Here is a 24,890-nt window from a genome sequence, read left to right as displayed (position 1 = left end):
TATTGTGGAGAAGTACACAGAACTCATTCATTTGTAAGATACAGACCAAATCCTTTAACTATAAGAAGATTTCTAATACAAACACACACACACGTTTGTCTCTGTGAATTGTGGAGACTTTCCATAGACTTCTATTATTATTTTACAGTGACCAAACAATATTTTCTAGTTTTTTTAAATATGAAAATTCAGCTTTGCATTACAGGAATAAATTACATTTTAAAATGTATTCAAACAGAAAACGGTTATTTTAATCAGAATATTACTGTTTTACTACATTTTTTATCAAATGCAGTAAAAAAAAAAGTAAAAAAAAAAAAAAGTAAAAAAAACTTTTTTTTGAAAGCAAACCTACGTGCCCATTCCCTGGGTTTAATAATATCCATGCTCCTCTCAGCCTATCAGTCAAACAGCTAAAATGCTGTGCAGGCCTTCCATCTAACATCACTCCCCTGAAACCAGACCACCACGGTGAAAGGAAATGGAAAACAGGCAGAGACAAACAGAACAGAAATAGAATGATAACTAAGCACTGTTTGTTGTTCTGTGAAGAGCAATTATTTAATCAGAACAAGCTGTTCCAGTGTTTCCAATTAAAGGTGATGTAAGTGTGAGAATTGTATATAATGACAGATTGTCATTTTTGGCTGAACTCTTGTGTAAGGCATGCACAGTAACACCAAGAATTGATGGCAAATGCTGCTTTGGGTTCACAAAAGCATCAATCCCTAAGCAAGTCAGCTCTCTTCCTTCTATGAAACAGTCACAGAGCTAAACCCTCGACTACACCTGTCTCTCAAGCCCCTCGATGTGTCAAGAAACAGAACTTCTTTGGGTTTTAATGCAGAAGTGCTGCTAAAGGCCTGACAGATCATGCAGCACACATTCGCCAAATCTGAGAAAATCTCAGTAAGATTTGATCAATCTCAATCTCATCAACTGCCACCACAAGAGTTTGAGCAAAGTTTGAACAGTGCAATGTTTCCAAGTAATGGATATGAAACAAGAATGCATCTTGAAGTTTTTTCTACACACTTGAAGTTTAGAAAAATACTTGTGCACTCATGAAAAGAAGGAAATGGGAGAAACTAAATGATAGGGCTGCAAAAACTAAGGTTGCAATTGTATGTTATGAGTGGTTGCCAGGTTTGTGCCAAATTCAGAAATTTAGAATTGGCTTCCATTTAATTAACGTGTATTTGAATTGAATTTTGGGATGGGATTTTATATACAGTATTGTTCAAAATAATAGCAGTACAATGTGACTAACCAGAATAATCAAGGTTTTTAGTATATTTTTTATTGCTACGTGGCAAACAAGTTACCAGTAGGTTCAGTAGATTGTCAGAAAACAAACAAGACCCAGCATTCATGATATGCACGCTCTTAAGGCTGTGCAATTGGGCAATTAGTTGAAAGGGGTGTGTTCAAAAAAATAGCAGTGTCTACCTTTGACTGTACAAACTCAAAACTATTTTGTACAAACATTTTTTTTTTCTGGGATTTAGCAATCCTGTGAATCACTAAACTAATATTTAGTTGTATGACCACAGTTTTTTAAAACTGCTTGACATCTGTGTGGCATGGAGTCAACCAACTTGTGGCACCTCTCAGCTGTTATTCCACTCCATGATTCTTTAACAACATTCCACAATTCATTCACATTTCTTGGTTTTGCTTCAGAAACAGCATTTTTGATATCACCCCACAAGTTCTCAATTGGATTAAGGTCTGGAGATTGGGCTGGCCACTCCATAACATTAATTTTGTTGGTTTGGAACCAAGACTTTGCCCGTTTACTAGTGTGTTTTGGGTCATTGTCTTGTTGAAACAACCATTTCAAGGGCATGTCCTCTTCAGCATAGGGCAACATGACCTCTTCAAGTATTTTAACATATGCAAACTGATCCATGATCCCTGGTATGCGATAAATAGGCCCAACACCATAGTAGGAGAAACATGCCCATATCATGATGCTTGCACCTCCATGCTTCACTGTCTTCACTGTGTACTGTGGCTTGAATTCAGAGTTTGGGGGTCGTCTCACAAACTGCCTGTGGCCCTTGGACCCAAAAAGAACAATTTTACTCTCATCAGTCCACAAAATGTTCCTCCATTTCTCTTTAGGCCAGTTGATGTGTTCTTTGGCAAATTGTAACCTCTTCTGCACATGCCTTTTTTTTAACAGAGGGACTTTGCGGGGGATTCTTGAAAATAGATTAGCTTCACACAGACGTCTTCTAACTGTCACAGTACTTACAGGTAACTCCAGACTGTCTTTGATCATCCTGGAGGTGATCATTGGCTGAGCCTTTGCCATTCTGGTTATTCTTCTATCCATTTTGATGGTTGTCTTCCGTTTTCTTCCACGTCTCTCTGGTTTTGCTCTCCATTTTAAGGCATTGGAGATCATTTTAGCTGAACAGCCTATCATTTTTTGCACCTCTTTATAGGTTTTCCCCTCTCTAATCAACTTTTTAATCAAAGTACGCTGTTCTTCTGAACAATGTCTTGAACGACCCATTTTCCTCAGCTTTCAAATGCATGTTCAACAAGTGTTGGCTTCATCCTTAAATAGGGGCCACCTGATTCACACCTGTTTCTTCATAAAATTGATGACCTCAGTGATTGAATGCCACACTGCTATTTTTTTGAACACACCCCTTTCAACTAATTCAACTAATTGCCCAATTGCACAGCCTTAAGAGCGTGCATATCATGAATGCTGGGTCTCATTTGTTTTCTGAGAATCTACTGAACCTACTGGTAACTTGTTTGCCACGTAGCAATAAAAAAATATACGAAAAACCTTGATTATTCTGGTTAGTCACATTGTACTGCTATTATTTTGAACAATACTGTATATATATATATATATATATATATATATATATATATATATATATATATATATATATATATATATATATATATATATATATAAAGAAAACCAACAGGCTTATGCTCAAAACTCTTTTAATAGGGTAAGAAAAACGTAATTCAAAATATATTCCCATGGTTCATTATTTCATTATTCAGTTTATTATTCCATCCTAGTTCACCAAAATTAATTAAAAATAAAATAAAATAATAAATTAATAAAACAAAATGAAATGCTAGAATATAATTTAATAAATAAATTAATAAATAATAATAAAATATTTAATACATATATTAATTTATTTCAATCAAATCATTTAATTATAATTCCTTTCTTTAGATCAGAAACTAAATTGGATTGCAAAAGTCTCTCATTAATTCTGGTGTTTGCCAGGGCACTGCTAGTTGCATTGGTTAGAAAAGTATTAGCACACCTCTCCTCAACAAGCTGCTTGCAGCAATCACACTCGGGTGCACACCAAAAGAGGACCATACAAGCGTACCGAGACCTCCTTGAAGAGGTGGTCTCAGCCCAATTGCAAACAGACACTGGAGTGGTTTGCTCATGGTTAGAAAGCAATCCGACCCAACGGACCAAAGCAGTATCATAATCCCTAAAGGGAAATATGCTATATGAAATGCAGCAGTCAGTGCAGAGGAATGTAAACAGGTGAACTCTGACCAATAAGAGGACAGCTTTTCTAACATGTGACCTGCATAAACACAGTTTGGTATGCTTTGCAATGTTGCCTTGTGAATGTGAACACGAACCGAACCAAGAAGTAAATGCAACAATCCAAACAATCTAGAAGTCAGAGAACACCAGAAACTGAGAACAGAAATCATTCATGGAAATTTGTTGGAACCTGATGTAAAGAGGAGGTGGCAGTTTCTTCAGGATTGTGTGAACTGTGAACTGCTTGCTTTCTTCTCCCACACACACACACACACATAGGATAAGTCTCTCTTGGCTCTTATCATCGTAAGGACTGAAAAGAAAGTCCCTGGAGGCTCTATATTTAGGAAGCTTCACTTCACCACGAGGAAGACAAAAATACTTGTTTATGAACTCCATCGAAGCAGTGAATTACTGAAAAATGGATAGATATTCTTACAGCAGCACATCATAGGCTGACAAGATTTTTTTTTTCCTAATTCAGGCTAACTCATACAGAAGTTAAAGTGATTTCGACTCTGAATCAGAATCTACAACTTGTCTTTTTAAACTGCTAAAGTAAAAGTATAATTCTTCTGTTTATAATTGTCAGTTTTAAAAAGCATGAAAGTGGAAGGACGGCCATGGAGAAGACCACAAATGTGTATGAATTTGAAATATCTTTAACAGCTATATACACTATTTCTTTTATTTTATTTTTTAAACAAATACTTTTTTTTAGATATATTTATTCAATTATGGAAAGGACAAAAACTTTTGCAATTCAGTTTTGTAAATTGCATAATTTTATGTTGTGTTTCCATCAATGTACTACCAGATAGAGTATGTATATTTTTCTGAAACGTCAACAAAGTCTAGTCCCCTAAAAAAGTTGCATGCACCTTCACTTGCTTCAAAAATGCATCACAGCAAAATAAACTTCAATCACAGAGCAAAGAGGAGAAGAATATCTGAAACCTGGGCACCTTTTTCTCTCAGACACCAAATGCACACTTCATTCTGATTGAAAACTATAACCAGTCAAACATTTCTGTCAGTTCCTCAGTGCACTTTAATTTCCAACATCCTTTAGGGCAAATTCTTTTATATGATGGATATTAAGTCAATATCATCAGATGATGAAAAATTCCACAAACGCATAAGGGTACCATGGCACATTCTGCAACCCCAGCAAAGTACTGTTTTTTTCCAAGATAGACAGAAAAAAGACAGAATCACCCTTGATAGTAGTGCGGCAGCGGCTCCGTGAACGAACATGCTGTCTGTGCCTGGATCGACCCAGAAGTCTGTAGTAGTACCACTTCCTCCCCAGAACTCGCCTCACTGCCCCTGACATGCTATCCGCTTTCACCTGTGTCACAGCCTAAGGAATGATTGATTCAGAAACTGCTGGAAGTCTTCACTTCAAAAGCTGCTGTTAAACTGAATCGCTGCCAGAGAAGTAGATTTCTCCATCTGATTCTGCAAGTCAGGACTGCTCTTAAAATGACATTGTGGAGAGTTTCGAGAGAAGAGGGGGAAAAACCAGGGGGAAAGTAGAGAGTCAACTCCTCCCCACAAATAACCTCTGTGCTTTGGGAATGAAATCTAGAGTGAGGTGTGAATTTGGGTGTAAATTATAGTGCAGACATGTTCTGAGCAGCTCCATCATAAAAAGAACTATATCAAATGTACAGATATTAGATTACAGTGATAATTCACCCAAAACTTGACTACTTACCCTTTACACTGTTCCAAAAAAACTCCAAAGGAGAAATTTTACAAAAGCAGTTCATACTGACCACATCAAGCTTAAAAAAGATCTTAAACACCCTCCCCAAAAATAAATAAATTAATTAATTAATAATAAATTAATTAATTATAAATTAATTAATAAAAAAAATCCAATCATGTAAAATATAATAGCCTAAAAATCTGTCAAAATTTTTACAATTTATGTAACTAATAAATTCTGGTTTGTTTCTCACGCAAAACTATTATTTGGTAGTTTTACATAGCTCATCAGGTATGGTCAATAAAAGGTGCACATTTTTCCCATTATTGTTGTAAATTCAAGAGAAACGAGTATCTATCATAGCTTTACTTTGCTGAAACCACTAAAGATTGAACAGGAGGTCTGTCTCTTCACCCGCCCTCAGTTAAACATCCAATACATTAATATGTTTGCAGTGCTCTGACTAGGCATTTGACCCCTGTGACCTCTACGACACTAGCTGGTGAAATAATGAGATTTACGAGCCGCAGAAGAACATCTCACCTCCATGATGAAATCCTAGATTCTGAGAACCAAATGTCTACAACCTACCAGACAGAGATGAAAACTATTTTTAAAAAGGATTTACAAATGTGCAACCTTCACAACAAAGCAAACTAATTAAATGGAAAAAATTAAAAGTTATTTTATAGGTGTTTGAATGATTTTGTGCTATAGCACTGATTTTAAATATAAATCTTTAGTAACATTATACATCTTTACAGTCTCGTGTGATCAATTTAATGCATTCTTGCTGAATAAAAGACAAACAAACAAACATTGTCTTCCAACAGCATACATTAAACAGCTTAAAAAGCTTTCGGACCATGTTGCTTTAATTACTTTTTGATGAAGTAGTGGTTAATATCAGGTTATCACAGTAACTGTGAAAATATGGTAATTTGGCAGAAACAAAATACCATGGTCATTCTTCATGAGGGAGACCATAACATGCGTTATGCTTGATTTAAAGAGTTAATTCATCTAATACAAAGATTACCTAATCATTTACTCACCCTTACATTGTTCCAAACCTGCTTTAATTTCTTACCTGAATACAAAAATAGCACTGCTATCTTCTATACAACAACAAAAGCATACTGTGACCAGGAGCTGTCAAGCTCTATTAAGGAAAAAAAAAATATTTTACAAGTCTTGATAGCTTTGTGTGAAGAAAAGACAGAAATGTAACCTCCACCATACCTCTCAAATGTCAAAAGATGTGCATAATTGAGATCAATGGCATTGGTTTATATTGCTAAATATGAGTAGCTTAAATGGGTGTATACTGTAACTTCATATGGACCACTTATATTATAGTTTTTCAACGATTTTTTTGTCTTTTTGCAGCTTGATAGCCTAAATGAGTATCATGAACAGCAGAATGAATGTCATACAGGTTTGAAACAACATTAAGGCGAGTAAGTAAAGACAGGATTTTCATTTAGTGAACACTCGCTTTAAAACTTTGCTTAACTTTTCATTACTCCAAAAACAGACTGACAATCCAGAAAGTTCCATATCAGCATCACTTCTCCGAACTTTAACCATCGAAAGCAGGAATGCTTAAAACGACAAAGTTAAAAGATTAGAGGGAATAATTGAAAAGCAGAAGAGCTAAAGACAGTAACAGTCTCTCGGTGAGTTGGAGCTGATGGATGGGGGGGTTGACGTGCTGGCAGCTCGGTGACAGAATATTTCTCCAGTGAGGAGGAAGAGAGCAGGTCTGTGGCATGCTGGGTCTTTGTAGGAGGGTGACTGAGTAATGGAAGGAGCCCAGGGAGGCGGCAGGAGCCATCTTCATTCTCTCCTGATGCTCAGACACTCGACCCCGGTGTGAACTTTCTCATCGAGAGAGGATGAGATGGAGAGGCTGGCGTAAATCTGTCTGCTCGGCTTCTCAGAACAGCTCTGTGCTGGAATAAATGTGGGTAATAAGAGGTCTGATATTATTACCCGTAGTGCAGTTGCTACATGCCACCTGAGCCTCGGAGTCAAGCTAAAGGAGAGTATAGGGAAGAGTGATGGACGGCTCTGTGTACTGATGCTGCCTGGTGTGCATGAAGACATAAAACAAAACGTTTATCTCTCCAGAGATGTAAAGCAAATCAGAAACTGTGGAACCCAATGTTTGGTAGCCATCACAAATGCAAACTACCGGTACTCATGAGATTTATTAGCCAAGTCACTGTCTATACAAATCTAAATATAATAAAGTCGGTATGAAACTGTCTTATGCTTCTAATATGTTGCGTTAAGACAAAAATGACTGAAAGAGGAATGCAGGACTCAGTGTCCCCCCAGAAACAATCAGTTCTCTTACACCATTATGACATAATCTGGTAAACATTCATCAGCAGGAATAAATGTAGACAGGGCATGATTTTAAACATCAGCATTGGATTGGATCATTAATGTTAGCTATTATTTTTTTGTTAGTATTTTGACCTGCTCACACAACCTTGTACTGGAACAAATTACTTCTTGCTTCTTGATACATTTGTATTATTAGTCTTTCTAAAATAGCTTTTCAGTGGGAAAAAATATGTTACAATCCTTATATTATATATATATATATATATATATATATAAAAATATAAAAGAGAGAGAGAGAGGGGGTGGGGATATTTTTACTGGAATGTTAAAAATGCATAAATTTATCTTTATAGAAATTATAATTTGTTTGTTCTATTTGCAGGTGTGACCCATTAAAATATTTAATTCGAATTATGGAAAACAAACATTATTATTATCATGTAGATAAACATGCTCTGATGAATTACGCACAATAAGACCAGTAATATTATTTAAGAAAGCAAACGCAGAAGGCAGAAGGAAGTGCGAGTTATGTGTCCAGATTTATAAATGATTGTGACCATATTAAAATCACATAAGTACTTCTTTTTATGATTTCTTCTGAAATCTTTAGCTCTTTACTCGACCAGCCCTTTAATAGCACTGACCTCAAGAGGTGTGCACATCAGGCCTGCACACAAACAGGCATTTAGCCTCAGAGCGCAGGAACACTGCTGTAAATATCAGACCGACTTCAGGGAGCTGACTGACTGGTGTGCAGCAGGTAAATGCAATCAAGACATGACTTCAGCTTTCTGCCCTCGGGCCTTCTTCATAGCTTGCACATTTAAAGGGGAAAATGTTTACATGCAGTGCCCCCGTCTGGACCAAAGTGGTACTAAAAAAGAAATTTGATACATTACATATAATAAGAGCATCCCCACAAACATCAACAACATATTGTGAAAATAAGACAGACATACAGACAGAATGAAAGATAAACAGACAGATTAACCAAGATCAAATAGAAAAGTATAAGTGAAAAAATAAAATGTCCAAACAAACAACGTCTGCTGAAGTGATGAAACAAACCGCAGTTTGCCACCACAAAAAGAGGACAATCAGAAGGACCTCAAGCTGTGGAGAAGAAACGTATGATGGCCACTGAAACCACAAATGCCGCCTTCTTAGACAAAACATGCAATAACTTGCTTTCCTTTGAAACCACTATTTTTCTGACGTCAAATATACAAACAGCTCTTTCGGTGTTGTTTTAAGAAATACACATAATGCTCTTGGCCATTATAGATGTTACATCAAAACGCTTTTGTGAGAGTACAGAGTTCACCACATTTGGTGATTGGGAACTACAGAGAGAAACTTGTTTTTTTTTTTTGCTTGGATTCCAAGCTTTTAATAGAAAAGGCAACGTTCAAAATCATCAACCAATGAACACCCATAATGACATTCTTTCTGTCATGATGTGACAATGTGAATTAATGAAGCACTGAAAACTAGGAGAATGAACACATTAGGCGAGATAAAGTCTGGCAAAGAAACAAGCGTTCTGGACACACTGGACTGTTTATGGCCCTGAATGAGACTCACGATGAGTTTAATTTATTATGCAATTTTTGCAGCAATGGCAAATTTGGGAAGAGATGTTTTCACTGCCAAATCAACAATTACATAAAGTTCCTTCCACTTGAGAGTACGGAAATAGTCCATTAGTCTTTTTTAGCCGTGTGAGAACTTGGCCTATTTGTGTTATTTTTGCAATGATTAGGAAAAAAAACAGATAATATGTACATGAGCTGTTATTATGCAGCACTGAGAAACGGAAAAAACAGAAAAGCAAGTGGCCGACATCCACTAACAAATGAAGGCCAAGTGAAAAAGACCAGATGCTAACATTGAATGAATGAACGGATTACAAAATACACTAAATATCAAGCATTTGTCCACCCTCAACTTAATTAGTTTCTTATGATATTACAAACTTTTAAACTATCAATGTTAGTATGGGTACAAATAAATAAAATCAAACATTTTACTGAAAGTTGTTATACATGTGACGCCCTTCAATAAAATGCCAGGATGCACCTTATAAATAAAGTTAGTTAAGAGAATGATCTGATCTAAGATTCAAAACTAAGATTGTATTTGATTTAACATTTTCAGTCTCAATATAATTCAGTTTTCTAAAAGGTAGAAAACAGGTATGAGCTCAAATAGTGTATAAATCACTCGCTTTTAATAAAGTCCCAGTGGGCACCTTGATGTCAATTTGACGTCAAATATTAGACAAGATTTGATCAAGATGCTGCAAAACATAATTTCAAAGTCAGATTATACATCAAGTCCTTCCTGTGGTTAACTGGTGAAAATATTAGGTTCATCCCATACTGAAATTGATTATGTAAGTATATGGGCCAACATGTTTGACATTGAGTTGACATCAAATCAACATCGTGTTATAGGCGTTCAGTTGATGTCATATTGACATCACATTGATATCAACCCAGCGGGCAATTGATATCAAATAGACATCAAATTGACATCAAACATAGTCATCAAATAATTTTTTTTTTTTCTTCAAAATGCATCCATTCGGCATGTCATATGTTGTTTGATTTTTGCATGACTTGTAACTTCTGGGACTTCTGTGGTTAAAAACATATAAACAACAACAACAAAAAACTATTTATAAAATGTAGGCATAAATTACTGACAATGAAAGAGGTGAATATATTATATTTTACCAAAAATATACTGATTTGCTTAATTACAAATAAAAAAAATTATGCAGCATTTTTGCTGTAACCACACATTAAGTAAGTGTTGGTGCAGTGGATAAGACACATGCCTTTGGTGTGAGAGACCCGGGTTCGAATCCACTGTGACACACCAATGTGTCCCTGAGCAAGACACTTAACCCCTAGATGCTCCAGAGGCGTGTGACCTCTGACATATATATAGCAATTGTAAGTCGCTTTGGATAAAAGTGTCAGCTAAATGAAATTGTAATACCAAGTGTATACGGTATTACAACTACATGTTCATTTAAGAAAAATTTACAAAATTCTGATATAAACCAGTGGATTTAATAAAACACGTCTTGCATTTAATACTGTTTTGTCATTATTCTTGTGGTCTAGAATAGGACATCAATGTGTTAAAAATGTTTTTAATAAAATGCAAATCAAATGAATGTCAAAAATTGACGGCAATTTAATGTCAAGTTTTGACATCGATTTGATTTGCATTTTTGACCAGTTCTTTGATGACTATGTTTGACGTCAATTTGATGTCTATTTGACATCAATTGCCCACTGGGGTAAACACTGTATAACAGCGGAAAAAGATTTAGAAAGAGCTCACTGCGTTTTCATAGAGCTCCTGTAATGTGAATATGGCAAAATCAGGGAGAAAAGTCAAAGGCAACACTTCCAATCATCCTGTCATTGATTCATTTACAGTACCTGTCAATGCACAAATGACCATCTATCGTCACAACTAGCCTGCAAATTGGCCTGAATGGGTGAAACTGGTAGAAATAAAGAGACTTATTACAAAGTAAACAACTCACCCACTCAAGAGTGTTCATACAGAACTAGAGCACAAATTTACATTGGACCAAAAAAAAAAAAATACATCAACAACAAACCAACAGCTTTGCCTCCTTATTTTTGAATTTTGAACTTTTAGTAAATCGTAAAGCTAAAGCAGATTATCGTCAAACACTAAAGCTTATAGAGTATTAACATACCACTTTAACTTACAAGTAAGTGTGGACAGAGTACCAGGTACTGTGCATCCAACTTGCCTCGTAATCTCTGAGACAGGACTTCAATCACTGAGCTACATGGGGCCTAGCAGTTTCCTGATGCTGCTGGGTATTTACCGCTTGTAACTCTTACAACATCTGGACGTCCCCTGGAAGGCGAGAGGCCCTCGGTCATCAGACACCATTAACATCAAGCTCCCTGAATCCCAGCAGTCCCGCCGCAGATCCTGAAGCAACAGTCAACAAGCTCATGAATCTCTTCCCAGACAAAAAACCAGCAGTTTCAACCAGCACCAGCAGAAAAAGCCTCGAGGGTTTCACACGTTCCATCTCTGTTTATGTGGACCACACTCAAATATCTGCTATTCATTTATCTGTTAGAATTACACAATCCCTGGGAAGACAAGGCAGTTTGTGGAAGCTTTTGTGTGCGATTTAAACATAGATAAACACATTCCATCAGTTATTTAATTAAAAGAAGAATCTTTCATCATTTATTCTGGCTTTTTTATCATATAATGAAAATAGGCTGTTAAACTAAAAAAAAAGTCAAATGGTCCATTAAGGGCAGCTCAGACATTCTGTAAAATATCACTTTTTAAGTTCCTCACAGGTTCAGTAAATGATGACAGGATTTTCATTTACTGTATATGTAAAGTAATACTCTGAGAAACAAGCTGGTTAATTTCCAGAACTTAAAGCAGATAAAATGCAATTTGGCACTGGATTCAAAAGTGCATTAAGACTCAAACTCGTCTCATGTTCAATACAATCACTGCCACGATTGTTTTCCCCAAGCTGGAAGAATTGTTTCCTCCATTCTTGCAATTATCTCAATTACAGAGAAGAACAACAGTACTAAACTAATGGCTGCTGAAGAAAAGACCAGGAACATGTTGTTCAGATTTGTTTTGCCCTTGAAGTAATTTACTTTCCGGTTCAGTTCCCACAACAATCTCTTGAACTTGTAGCACATTTCTGGTTTGACCCAATTTCAATCTAGTTTATTCTACGTGTTCAGAAGACCTTAATCATACGCAAGACAGATGTTCTCAAAGGGTTTTATCCCCCGATAATCAAGATTTCTATGTTGCAACTATGCAATTTTTTATGGATGCTCTTGAAGCACTTCTTGCCTCAAATATCAAAAAGGTGTAAGAATGTCAGACCACCCACATGTTTTTGGTATACAGTACTACGCATTTGGGCTAGCGTAAAGCCTTAAAGTTATAATTACTTAAACTTATATAATTATAATTAGATTCTTTACTCTTTTATTTTCATGTCACTCCAAACCTGTATGATCTTTCTTCTTCAGAACATAAAAGAAGATATTTTGTATAACACTGAGACACTTAAAAATTACATTAAATTAATTATTGTTATTTTATTCAAGCTAGTTTTCCTCTAGATTTTACTGCAATGCAGCCAAACTTGGCATTACAATGTCATATTGTAGACTCAATTCAACTTTAAAAGGGAAGCATGAAATATCTGCTCCACTAGAGCAAATGAAGTTGTAAGAATAATGTGAGGGTACCCAAAACTCAGAATCCCGCTGATCAACGGTATCAAATATAGTTTGGCTTACCAAAGTGTAGACACAACTGTTATTGCCGCACATGGACTCTCGTATAACCCTGAGTACTATATTTAAGACGGTCTAGACTGGACTCCTCAAGAATCTCAGCACTTTCTGGCATGCTTTCTACTGTCCTTCAGTCTAATCTAAAACCGAGGGTCTATCATCATCTCGCCAGCAGGCACACACACACACACACACACACACACATACTCTCAATTAAGCAGTGCTATTACATTAAGATCAGGTGTGATGTTACTTCAAACAGGAAATACATCAAAGAGGTTCATAAGTGGTCCACTTCTGTCTACAGGGGTCTTCTCCCTGGGGCAACCGGGGCAGGTTATGCTGAACATGAGCACTCTAAATTATGATCTATAAAATGGGCCATGAGAGGTATTTATAACCCTTGGATAGTGGATGAGGCTGCATTTTTCAGCCGAGTAAAAGCAATTCCACTGCAGCCATCACAATATTTTCAAATATCTGTGCTCAGCTGCCGATATGCATCCTACAGAACATCTCGAATGCATTGCTCAGTGAATTAATTGGACTTTGGCTTTTCTCTGTTGCTTTGGTATGTTAATGAACGTCTAGCACAATGGACTCCGTGCCATCAAAGAGCCATGGGTAAAATATGCCAAACACCTGCTTGTTCCAACAGCTCCACCGTCTCTGCCAGGGCCTGCATTAAACCCCCGCAATAAACTGTGAGAATGCTTCACTGCCATTAAGAGTAAGTCACGATTTAAGAACTGAGGTCCAAATTGCTGAATATTAATGGAATTCAGATTTACTACAAGTCCACAAATCTTGTAAATAACATGAGAACCGACAAACTTGGGATTTTATACATATTTATATTCATCTTATAAAAGTATTTATATAGAATTTATTAGTTTTAAGTTTATTGCTGACAGAAGTAATATATATTTATTATATAAAATATATATTTATTTTGTATAAATATATATTTTATAAACATTTTATTTTAAATAGGAGCTGTACTTGCATGTATACTTAATTATATAAATAAACAATATACACATAAATATATATTACGTAAAAAAGGAGGTACTGTATATATACTTTATATAAATAAATCATTTATAAATAAACATCTATAAACTTCTTAATTGAATGGGAAAAGTCCAAAATCTCTTTAACTGTTTGTCAATATTAACTTTAAATATCATATTTTAAATCAGGAATAAGGCTTATCTTAAACTGCATTTATTTAGTTCAAATTAGTCAGAAAAATACATTTTGGTTCAGCTAAAGCAAATTCAAAAGTGCATGTTGGCCAGATGGCCTCTTGACCAGCCTTGGCCGGATTATGGTCCAGATTGAATGTTGATAGTCAAAACATGGCTTGCGTGACTAACAGCCTTTGTCTAATAAAAGTGTTCAAGCAGGGATGGAAGAGAGCACAGATGCTGATACTCAAAAATAATTCCTGGTACTGCACATAACTGACTGTACGCTGTATCAATGAGTTGTATAGTCTTCTTATACAGTACCTGCACAAGTTCTGCAAGAAACACAGAGCAAATCTCCCAGAATGCTCAAGGCCAGGGCAAGCCTATATTTAACTGTGCACAAGAAAAGTCTTGTCTGTGCTTTCAGAGCGCTGTCCTTTGCTCAGTTGTTGTCAGAGGTTGCCAGGAGACGGGATCAATAGAGGCACTATATTAGCCATCTCTGAAGCACCACAGCTTTTAAAGTTCAAAGCCGGGCTTGGAATACCCTTACTCTGGAGTAAAACAACATCCTGACAAAAAGGGGAGGGTACGGGAGAAAGATAAAAAGTATGGAGAGAAAGAGTGAGGCATAACAGCGGAAAAATGGAAAACAGAATAGGGACATGAACCATTTGTTCATCAGTCGATGCTAAAACAGCAAGGGCTGCGTCATAAAACGTTAATTGCTGACAGAGCTAATATACGTACACCCTTGAATTGAGAGTTCTACTGGCCAGAGAATAATTCCCATGTTTCCACACAGGTTTACGGGCTGTTTAAAGCTTTTTCTCCAGTGCATTTCAAAGTGCAGGAATGTGACTTAACACTACCTTTAAACTGACAGCTGGAAGCCAAATTTTCATTCAATAAAGCATTAATAAATTATTGCAATGCACACATTGTTATCCTATCTGAAAGTGCAAGGAAACTAGTTTGACCTGCACACTGTAAAGTCGTAAATAAAACTAAACTCATTGTAAAATAGTCTGCAGTCTTGCTATTTCTAAACTGCATGTTTAATTTAGTGTGTCACTTGCCATTTTGTTGTAATTGTAAATTTTTTTAGCAGTTTCTAAATTAAATAAAAATATAAAAAGTATAGCTATACTTGCTAGATTACATAAGCAAAGTGTGGACTTAAAAGAGGGCTTAGAGGGCCTCAGATGTCCAGTACTTCCTGTTTGAGCCTGAAGCGTACGCATTGCTGTTTAAAAGAAAGCGGGCCTTACATCTCATCTTTTTGGAGCCCAAAAACAGCTCCTTCTCACCTTGGTTGCCCCCAGGGGACGTCTTAGAAATAGGCCAGTTTCTGAAGCAGGTCAGCCCGTCCTGCGAAGAGAACAATCAGAAACAGAGAAGACGAGACACAAGCTGAAGGACTCAAGGATGTGTCTGGCGCTCTCTCAGCTCCTGACTGAGAAATACAAACAAAACCGGCCTGTTACATCCATCTGCTGTTTCGCCTCCACACGGTGGTGGAGATTACCACAAGAATTCTAGCGCGCCGCTCAGGCCCGCTACATTGTGTGCAAGCCGAGCCTCCCACTTTTGGAAAGAGAGAAGATTGAAAGGGGGAAGAAAAGGAGAACAAAAGGGACAGTGGTTACTTTTTACATTTTCATGAGCATTTAGGGGCCTAGTAACGGCATTCTCTCTAGTTCTGCACCACCATCTTTTGGTGAAACGAGCCCCCTTTGGAGAGCCGAATTCCTTTGGAATGTCAGCCAATCAGAACGCAGGCTCTAAGGAGTGTGTTATGGGAAGGCCGGCCTTGCCTCTGACTCTTTAATCTCCCAGTAATCTGAAATAGCAGTACAAACTACGCAGTGCTTTTGAAATGGCTTAGGATGCTATTATAAACAGTATAATTAAGCAGTCAAGATTTTTTTTTTACTCTAGTCATTTAGTTTTGTTATATTTATAGCTGAATAATGATACTGTTGTTTTCTGTAGAGCTGCTTTACAGATGAAGTTGAATTTGTTTCATAACTGATGAATTTTGCAATATTAACAGTTTTCTTTTTCTGTTCATTACTGGGAAGCTGCTTTGACATAATTAAAATTTATCCAGTGCTATATAAAATAATCAAAGACTTGACTTTAATGACAATTTGAAAATTGTTATTTCTGTTCTACAGCATAAAAAAAAAAAAAAAAAAAAAAAAGTCTCCATCTGTCATTGGTCAACCAGACAAATAGTTTGCCTCAAACTCACACAATTGGTTTAAAAAAAAATGTAAATAAATAAAAAGCACACAGTGTTTACACTCTGGGCAAACCAGCAAATTAAGTTTAGATAAATATATTATTTACAGGCTCAATTTAACATTTCATTTTATTTGTTTATAATATATTTGCCTATTTAAGCTGCAGTCGGTAACTTTTGACGCTCTAGCGGTTAATAAACAGAACTGTTTGCATCTTGCGGAAGAACATCGTAGCCGGAACTACTTCTCTCTGTTTATGTCTATGAAGAATCACAAAGGTACTGTGTTACTCCGCTGCGGTATCCCTGAAGCAATCTAAAATAGTCCGAATATAAACACTTATTATAGGTGCACCCTAGTGATTCAGGACAAGCCAAAAACACGGTTTGGAAAATGGATTCATGGTGTACTCGCTTATTATATACATTTTTCTACATTTTGAACACAAACAAAGTTACGGACCGCAGCTCTGATTGGTTGTTTCTTACCGGGAGCAATGGAGTTTCTGCAAATGGCAATAGGACCACTGGGAGGGGCCAGAGCAGCTTGATTTTTTTTCACAGATTATCTGTCTCATATTCTACTGTCAGGACATGATGACAGGTTTAACAAATATGTAAAAAAAATATATTTTTACAAAAGTTACCAACTGCAGCTTTAACTAAAAAAATATTAAGAAGTAGGGTTGGGCTATATGAGTAATTTTATTTCAGTGTAATGATAAATATAATAATGTTATTTTTGCTTTAAATAAAGTTTTTATGATAACAACATTTTTGATACCGTAGAAATTTCATAATTCTTTCATAAAGCAGTCAGTCACAAAAAAAAATGCCTAAATGAAAGAAAACAAATAAATAAATAAATACACTGTATAAATCTGCACATTCTTCACTGTGTAAATTAAATCTATGTCTTCTTATTAAAGGTACAAAAATTATTTAGACAAGAGCAGTGACATGCAAACAACAAGTTTAAGTCCAAAATCGCTACCGGTTGATACATTTCTACCGATTAATCATGTCTACCAGTATATGGCCCACTTCTATAAAGAAGTCACATTTACTGGTCGATACAACTGTGACTGCTGATGTGTAAATCACTGCTAGGCTTCATTATAACTGTAAATACATTTTCTGTTGGTGTTTACAGACTGAGGGATGAGTAAACATTTACTATGGTAATCTGGTGCCAGAGATGATGTTGATACACACACACTGTAACTTGTAAATAACCTGGAACGGTCCTTTAAAAACAAACAAGTAAATAAGAAAATTAATGTTTGTCGTACTAATCCATGCATCGAACTTAATAATCAGGCACCCAGCAGAGAGTTTGCTGACTGTGCAAAATCTCCAGTGACATCTGTTTCAAATGACGAGTTAAAAAGAGAAACGAGTAAAAACACACATCAATCTAATGTGCAGAAAGGGGAAGGGGTAAAACAATGTTACCACGGCGATGAAAGCTCTGGCCACTGGACATCCTGGCAACAGTTACAAAGCTTCAGCAATCTGTGGTTCAGTGAAGATAAAAAGCTCAGCTCACAATGTGCATCTACTTCATGCCACCTAAAACCCACTCTCAAGGGTTCATATTGCACTACAGCAATAAAGGACATTGAATTAGCAGTGTCTGAAAGCCGTCTGGATGGCTGCCCAGACATATAATGAGCGCTCCACAGGCTGGACTGGTCATACACAGCACATATGATAACATTTGCTCTTTTAGTTGTTAGAATCATTGTGAGCAAAAAAAAAAAAAAAACAGTAAGGTCAACAAGAAACAACATCTCCACCAACCCATCTCACTTAAATTAGCCACCTGGTCGCAAACTATCATCAAATAGATAAAAAATATATAATCAAAATATATATATAAAAATGTAATACAATTCAAAAGGTGCAATTATTATATATATATATATATATATATATATATATATATATATATATATATACAATTGCACCTCTAATAATTGCATATATATATATATATATATATATATATATATATATATATATATATATATATATATATATATATATAATTTTTTGTAGGCCTAAATGTAAATGTCTCTTATTCTCAACAAAACAATACAGTAATAAACATTATTATGATTTAAAATGTTTATTTCTGTATTTTTCAGCATCATAACGCCTGTCTTCAGTGTCACATGATCCTTCAGAAATCATTCTAATATATTGATTTGATGTGCAAAAAAACATTTCTTATTATAAATATTGTATTATAAAAGTGTTGCTTATTTTTTTTTAATTCCTTGATTAATTGAAAGTCTTTACTTTATATTTCAGGTGTCCCTCACACATCCTGAAAAGTGAAGCTGCGGGCTCTTTGATTGCCCTGGTGTCTAGCTGCAGGTCATAAACCCTGCCCTCCAATGTAAACGAATGGGACTTGAGTAAAAAAAAAAAAAAAATTACACTTCCAATACAATTTTCCGAAAAATTGTTGTTATCACACTGATATATGTTAAATTGTTAGTTTTTGCGATACGTTTGATTTTAGCTAGTAACTTGATGTTATAAAAATGGGGCGTGTTGTCATGGTTGATTGGGTCTGCAGGAGTTTGGGCGGGAGTTTGTTACCGCGGCTCCACTTCTCGACACTACTGCGCAGACTCTGGCTCCAAACGAATCTCTGCTGCTCAAAATGACGTCATTTACTCAAGATGACAGCAGCCAAACTAAGATGCTTTGGCTTCACTTTTCTATAGGGAAAGAAAGTAGAAATGCATCTTTCATCTTTTTTACAGTCTAAGGTAAATTTGTATCGAATTTATTCATCTTTACTAAATTAAAAATTCATTAATTTCTTAAAAAAAAATTATACTGACATAGGGCTGGGCGATAATTCTATTTCGATAATTATCGCGATATGATTTTCTTCGATAAAACTATATGAAGAGTTTGATAACTTTTCGATATAATGTTTTGCGCCAAAAGGTGAACGAAACAACAACTCATTTGAAGCGCGCTACATGGACCGTTTATCGGCTCAGATCAAAAGTTCAAACTGTCGCGCGGTGCGAGCTCACTAAACAGATGTGTTTACTCTATCACACGAGCACTAAACAGCGCCGTGACATCCAGTGCTTGAATTCAGCGATCAACACAAATGACTCTGTTATTTCAACTAGTTTAAAGCCAAACAGGAGAAACACTGTGTGCAACGAGACAGTCAGAAGGCTTTTTAATCTACACATCACCATCGTTTACCATGGATTTACTGTAGTAACACTCACTGCACCAAGGTAATGTATTTTGGCAGAAATTTGGGAAATCCCCCCTGAATTTTTATACAGTAGTATTGATAATTATAGTACGTATTTGTGATTAAGCTATAGCATGTGTTCATTTATACTGAATGTTTTTGACTACAGTTTTTCATACAAATAGGCTACCTAAAAACATATAGTTATATTTTTACCATGGTATTGGAGTGCTCTATATGTGTTTTTAACTGTTTATCTTGATTTAAATGTATGTTACTATCGGAGACCAATGCGTAAAAAAAATAAACCTTTCATAATAAATTTTGTTACTGGTTTTGATAATGAACAAAAAATTAAGGGACTTGTTTTGAAGATACAAAAAAGTGATATTACAATTAATATTATCAGGCATCCCAAATCTGTTTCTTGATTTGAAACAATATCACTTATTAGAACATGCAGTAAGCAGTAACTAAGAAATTCATTTTTCTATGTAGATATATATATATATTTATTAATTGTCTGGTTTCTACAACTTTTACTTTGGAGCAAAAATCTAGCTTTAAACTTAAAAGGAATAAAGATTTGATATTTATCATGATAATTATCAATATCGACTGATCATATTGTATATTTGGCTATGTCACCCAGCCCTACTGACACACACATATTTGTAAAACCTTGGGACCATTATCCATTAGTTAAAGTGCCACAAATCTGTTGTCAAATTGAAAACAAAAGCAAATATTTCAATAGAACAGCTTAACTGCTGTGAACTACTACTTTAACATGATTAATAGCTCGTAACTCATTTCAAAGTAGCTTTCCCAACAACGGTTGCGATCCTAAAATGAGCTCAACAAACAGACAAGTGACTTGATGTACAGTTCTAGTCTAAACATCCTACAAAAACGATAGAGAGCTGGGATTTGGACAGCTGCTGTTATCAACACAAAGGCACTTCTGTCAAGCATGTGAGGTCAGAAAATCGGTCAGATGTATGACAACCAGCTGGGCCAAGTTCCCATTCAGAAGAGTTCTGACTTCAAATGCAATATGCCCATGTGGATTTATGATGACTCACATGTCAAAGACTCTTTACATCTGGAATAAACAAAGAAAAGACTCATTATCAATTTTGAAATGGTGCTAAATATGGACAGTGGAAGAGATGTATGGAGTACATCTCTAATGACAAGACAAAAATGTCACAAAAGTATCTCTGCAAATCCCTAACAATGACCTTATCATCCAGGTCCAGGATTTAGAGCCTGTTCTGCACACCTACTCCTGATTCTAATGCATTTTTACAGCTGCCCTTTTCCAAAATGTCCTTTGCTTTAATGGGAGCCATTCAGGATTTTGGTAAAGGTCAACTTTGTGTCACTTGAACTTTCATTGAGAGCAGAATGTAAACCATGGAGGGACACATCTCCCCCCTATATTCAGATAAGTGGTTGACCAATATGGGTTGTCCACTGGTTCATTCTAAAATTATTACATTTGATCGTGCCTATTCTGGTGGCGGTGACATTCTTGGCATAAAAACACTAAGAAACATTCTTGTACAATAGCTTGCAGTATAAAACATGCTGAACTTGGGAACTATAAGTTCTCAAAATCACTTTTTGATGGCATTAGATATCTACAGAGGCAGATAACATCTTTAACTCTGTTATGTTCATAGCTGGATGTTTAACCCCCTTTCCAAAGCTGATATTAAGCCATTACAGTGTATCTTAAAGTGATTTGCCCTACTATAAAAACAGGCATCCACTGTCCTCCTAAAATATAGCCTCAGTGCTATGAGAGCGCTCTGTTGTTTCATCTTCCCTCCCGATAAATCTCAATAATAATGAATTCTTTTAATACCATGCAATTAGGGGAGTGCTGTTCCCCAGTCTATCGGCAGAATAAAGACTCCAGTTGACTACCCTCTATTATCAATTATGACTAAATTGGGATTTCCCACCACTGATGAAAAGCCTGAACATCCAGCCTACCCAAGGCATAACTGTGAAATTTTAAGGGATATTTTCATGCTAGCCTGGAGTAATGCATTTTAATGAAGAGAGATTTAGAGTACATCTGTGATTTCCTCTCTGTGTTCAAAGGGATCGAATTCAACACACTGTAGCCTTTCGTACGTCCGAATTTGAATTTATATTATACTCAACCATTTCCATTCCTCTTTCTGGCATTTACAATTAAATAGACTGCTTTAACTGCTTTTGTACTTCCTGTTCATCAAAGAATCCAGAAAGAATATTAATCAGCACGACAATGATTGTTTTGATCATAAAAGATCAAAGATCTACTTAGGTTTATAATGCATTGGGAAACACAGATCATATCATTCTTAGCAAATTTAAACAACATTTTAGTACCACCGCAAGAGTTTCAACTCTTCAGGGTTTAATTATAGACGTCTCTACAAATTAAGATGAGACCGGAGAAAACTTTTTACAGAATGACACAAGGTTATTATAAGCTATCAGGCGTATGTCATAAATAAAACAGCCCTGCACTGAAAGAGCTTATTTGTTACAGCAGAAATGTCTATTACTGAGTACATCACTCACATCGTGTGTTTGGAACACAGCCAGTCCTCAATGCCAGCGAATGAAAAGGATAAAAGACCAAAACAAAATGCTGCCAAATATATTTCACGAACAAAGTAGGCGAATCTGATGCTTTGCTATAACAATGGCGAGACAGTCATCAGCGCAACTGACCAAATTGAAACAACAACAGGCCTTCATATCGCATACAACACTGGATGGGGCATCAGGAACAAGATGGAGTAAATTATAAATGTTTGTCCTAATATCCTGACTAAGGAGATTATGTTCATCTTGATATGCCGCAAGGATTATGTTCTTCACAAAGATTGTCACCATTCAGAGCCATGTCTAGGATGTGTAATCCTCAGCAAAGTCACAAGCAGGATTGCTCGGAGCCAAAACATATTTACTGGAAGATTTTTAACCACATGTTCCTAACCAAAGGGAAGCAACAAAACAGAAAACATCCATCCCACTAAATGTTTCAGATGTTTCCTTGGTTTTTCATTGTCATGAAGGTTTTTTTCAAAATATAATGAGTGAATAGATGTAAATCAGACCGCAAGGACTGGAGGAGATATAAATAATCGGATTCTCTCTAGCAAAAGAGCTCCATTTAATTCATTATTCATTCACTCGAAACATTTTAATTTTGTGTTGAAATGCAAAACTCTCACATGGGTTATGCTGAGGAATATCTGAAACAATTCTGTTTGATTTCAGATTCCTAGTGAAAAATTACCACAGCAGAGCATGTTCATGTCATTACCAACAAATTACTTCTTAAATAGCTATAAAAGACCATTATTCAAACTAAAAGTATTTTGTAAGAGTCAGCTTGTAACACAATTGCAGCCCTAAAATGGCAGCAGAAGTTTTAATACCTCATGTAAAACACTGAAGAAATGTGCTTTTTATTTTTTTATTTACCTACTGTATCATAACTGCCTGTAACTTCTGGTGGGGATAGCTAATTACTATGACATTTTATTTTCCTTACTCCTTTTTATGCCTTTCAAATGCCTCAAACAAGTCGAAACAATGACAAACTGTGTTCTGACAAGCTCTGGAAGTTTTATTACAGTTTGTTTTAGGAATCCGTGACACAGATCCCTCTAAAGTTCATCTCAGCCCACATGACTGTCACATCAGCATGAACATAGACCACATTATATCTATCCTTCAACACAGTGCAATTCAGTCTCATTAGAAAGACATTAATCAACAAAAACTACAACCAGAATGAACCACAAGTTCATTCCTGAATACAATGGTGTAAATCGTTTCTAATGTAACAGCATGGCAACATTTTAATACACTCAAACTCTCGGGACTAATTTAAAATGAAATTAAATGGAAAGTAATTGAGCTGTAGCCAGAATTTTGGTTTGTTTTCGATATTAAAAGCATTGACATAAATACTCAAATTCTTACAGTGCACACTAAAATGGATGAAGTACATTTGTAGGGTGTAAGTAATGGTTTTCAGACAGAAAGTGAACCTTTGACATGTTGTAGATCAAATTTCAGGTAAGGTTTAATGCATGTCAAGGGTTCAGCTTGCCTTGAGGTAACAGTAGCAGCCTGAGCAAACACATCTGTTGATGTTACAGTGTTTTCATCTGTTCTTGTCAACACCCAATGTTCTAAACCCTTCCCTAAGGAATAAAGACACATTTTAATATGTAATTACACACATTCAGTACAGATCACAGTTGTTCTGTCATCGCAACACAATGTGAAAACTGCAGAAAGCCCTGGCAGCCTGCTCTAATCTGTTTCACAGCCCCACATACATAAGCTCACTTCACTATCTGGCTCTCAACACTTCATGAGCTTTGTTAAAAGTGTATCCTCTTACCATGGTGGCCGTCCAGCTCGAGTTTGTTGTCCAACTCCATAACTTCAAAGACAGGCAAAATCAGACATGCTCTCAGTGCCAAGGGAGGGGAAGACACAGCAACGGTTCACGAGGAGGGTACAGTCTCTCTCTCTACCTCGTCACCCTGTTTGCCAGAAGAGCGCTGCGTCCCGTGCAGCTTGCCTGCGCTCCGTTCTGGCTGGAGTGTTGCATCTAGCAGATCTGAGTTGGGCTGAGCCACTTCTCTGGGCCCCACTCACTCCCACACGAGCGCCTGAGCTCTTAAAGACACAGCAGGGATTTTTTTCATCTTGAACACTTGCTTGTCCTCTCTCCCTCTCTCTCTGTGAAAGCATGCCTATCTACCATCCTCTAGATATATTTTAAGGGCAGTGTTATTTAAGTATTAAAAGTTTTTTTTATTATTAATATATTGAATTGCTTTTTATATTTTACATTTAAATTTTATTTTGGTTAACAGATAAGTAATTATGTGTTTTTTTTTTTTTTATTCGTTTTTTATTAAGCCTATATAGCTTTTATTATTTTAATTTTCGGTTTTATTTTGGTTATAATAGTGCATCAAGTTAAACTAAATGTAAATGATAAAGGTTGCCTCAACAAATTAAACAGAATATGCTTTTTTTTTAAATATAATATAGCAATGAGGTGAACATAGGGGAGTTAAAAATGTTCATTACTTTGGTAAGAGATGTTGTTCTCTTTTTTGTCATGTCTGTTTATGCTATGCACTTTTTAAAAATGAAACACTGGAAAATATTTAAGAAATATTCTAGATTTTTCTCCAT

General features: G+C 35.9%; 1 protein-coding gene across 1 annotated transcript in view; it reads right to left on the bottom strand.

Moving 5' to 3' along the window:
• LOC113076606 (disabled homolog 2-interacting protein-like) overlaps positions 1-24,397 on the bottom strand; it is an 82,476-nt gene extending 58,079 nt beyond the window's left edge. Inside the window, exon 1 of the mRNA XM_026249297.1 lies at positions 24,082-24,397. Coding sequence (XP_026105082.1) covers positions 24,082-24,121 — 40 coding nt within the window. The 5' untranslated portion in view covers positions 24,122-24,397. The remainder of the gene's footprint in view (positions 1-24,081) is intronic.
• Positions 24,398-24,890: the final 493 nt, after the last annotated feature.

The sequence above is a fragment of the Carassius auratus genome, unplaced genomic scaffold (genome assembly GCF_003368295.1).
Source record: "Carassius auratus strain Wakin unplaced genomic scaffold, ASM336829v1 scaf_tig00020788, whole genome shotgun sequence".
NCBI lineage: Eukaryota > Metazoa > Chordata > Actinopteri > Cypriniformes > Cyprinidae > Carassius > Carassius auratus.
The sequence above is the reverse complement of the archived record's forward strand: the minus strand, read 5'-3'. Positions and strand labels throughout refer to the sequence as shown.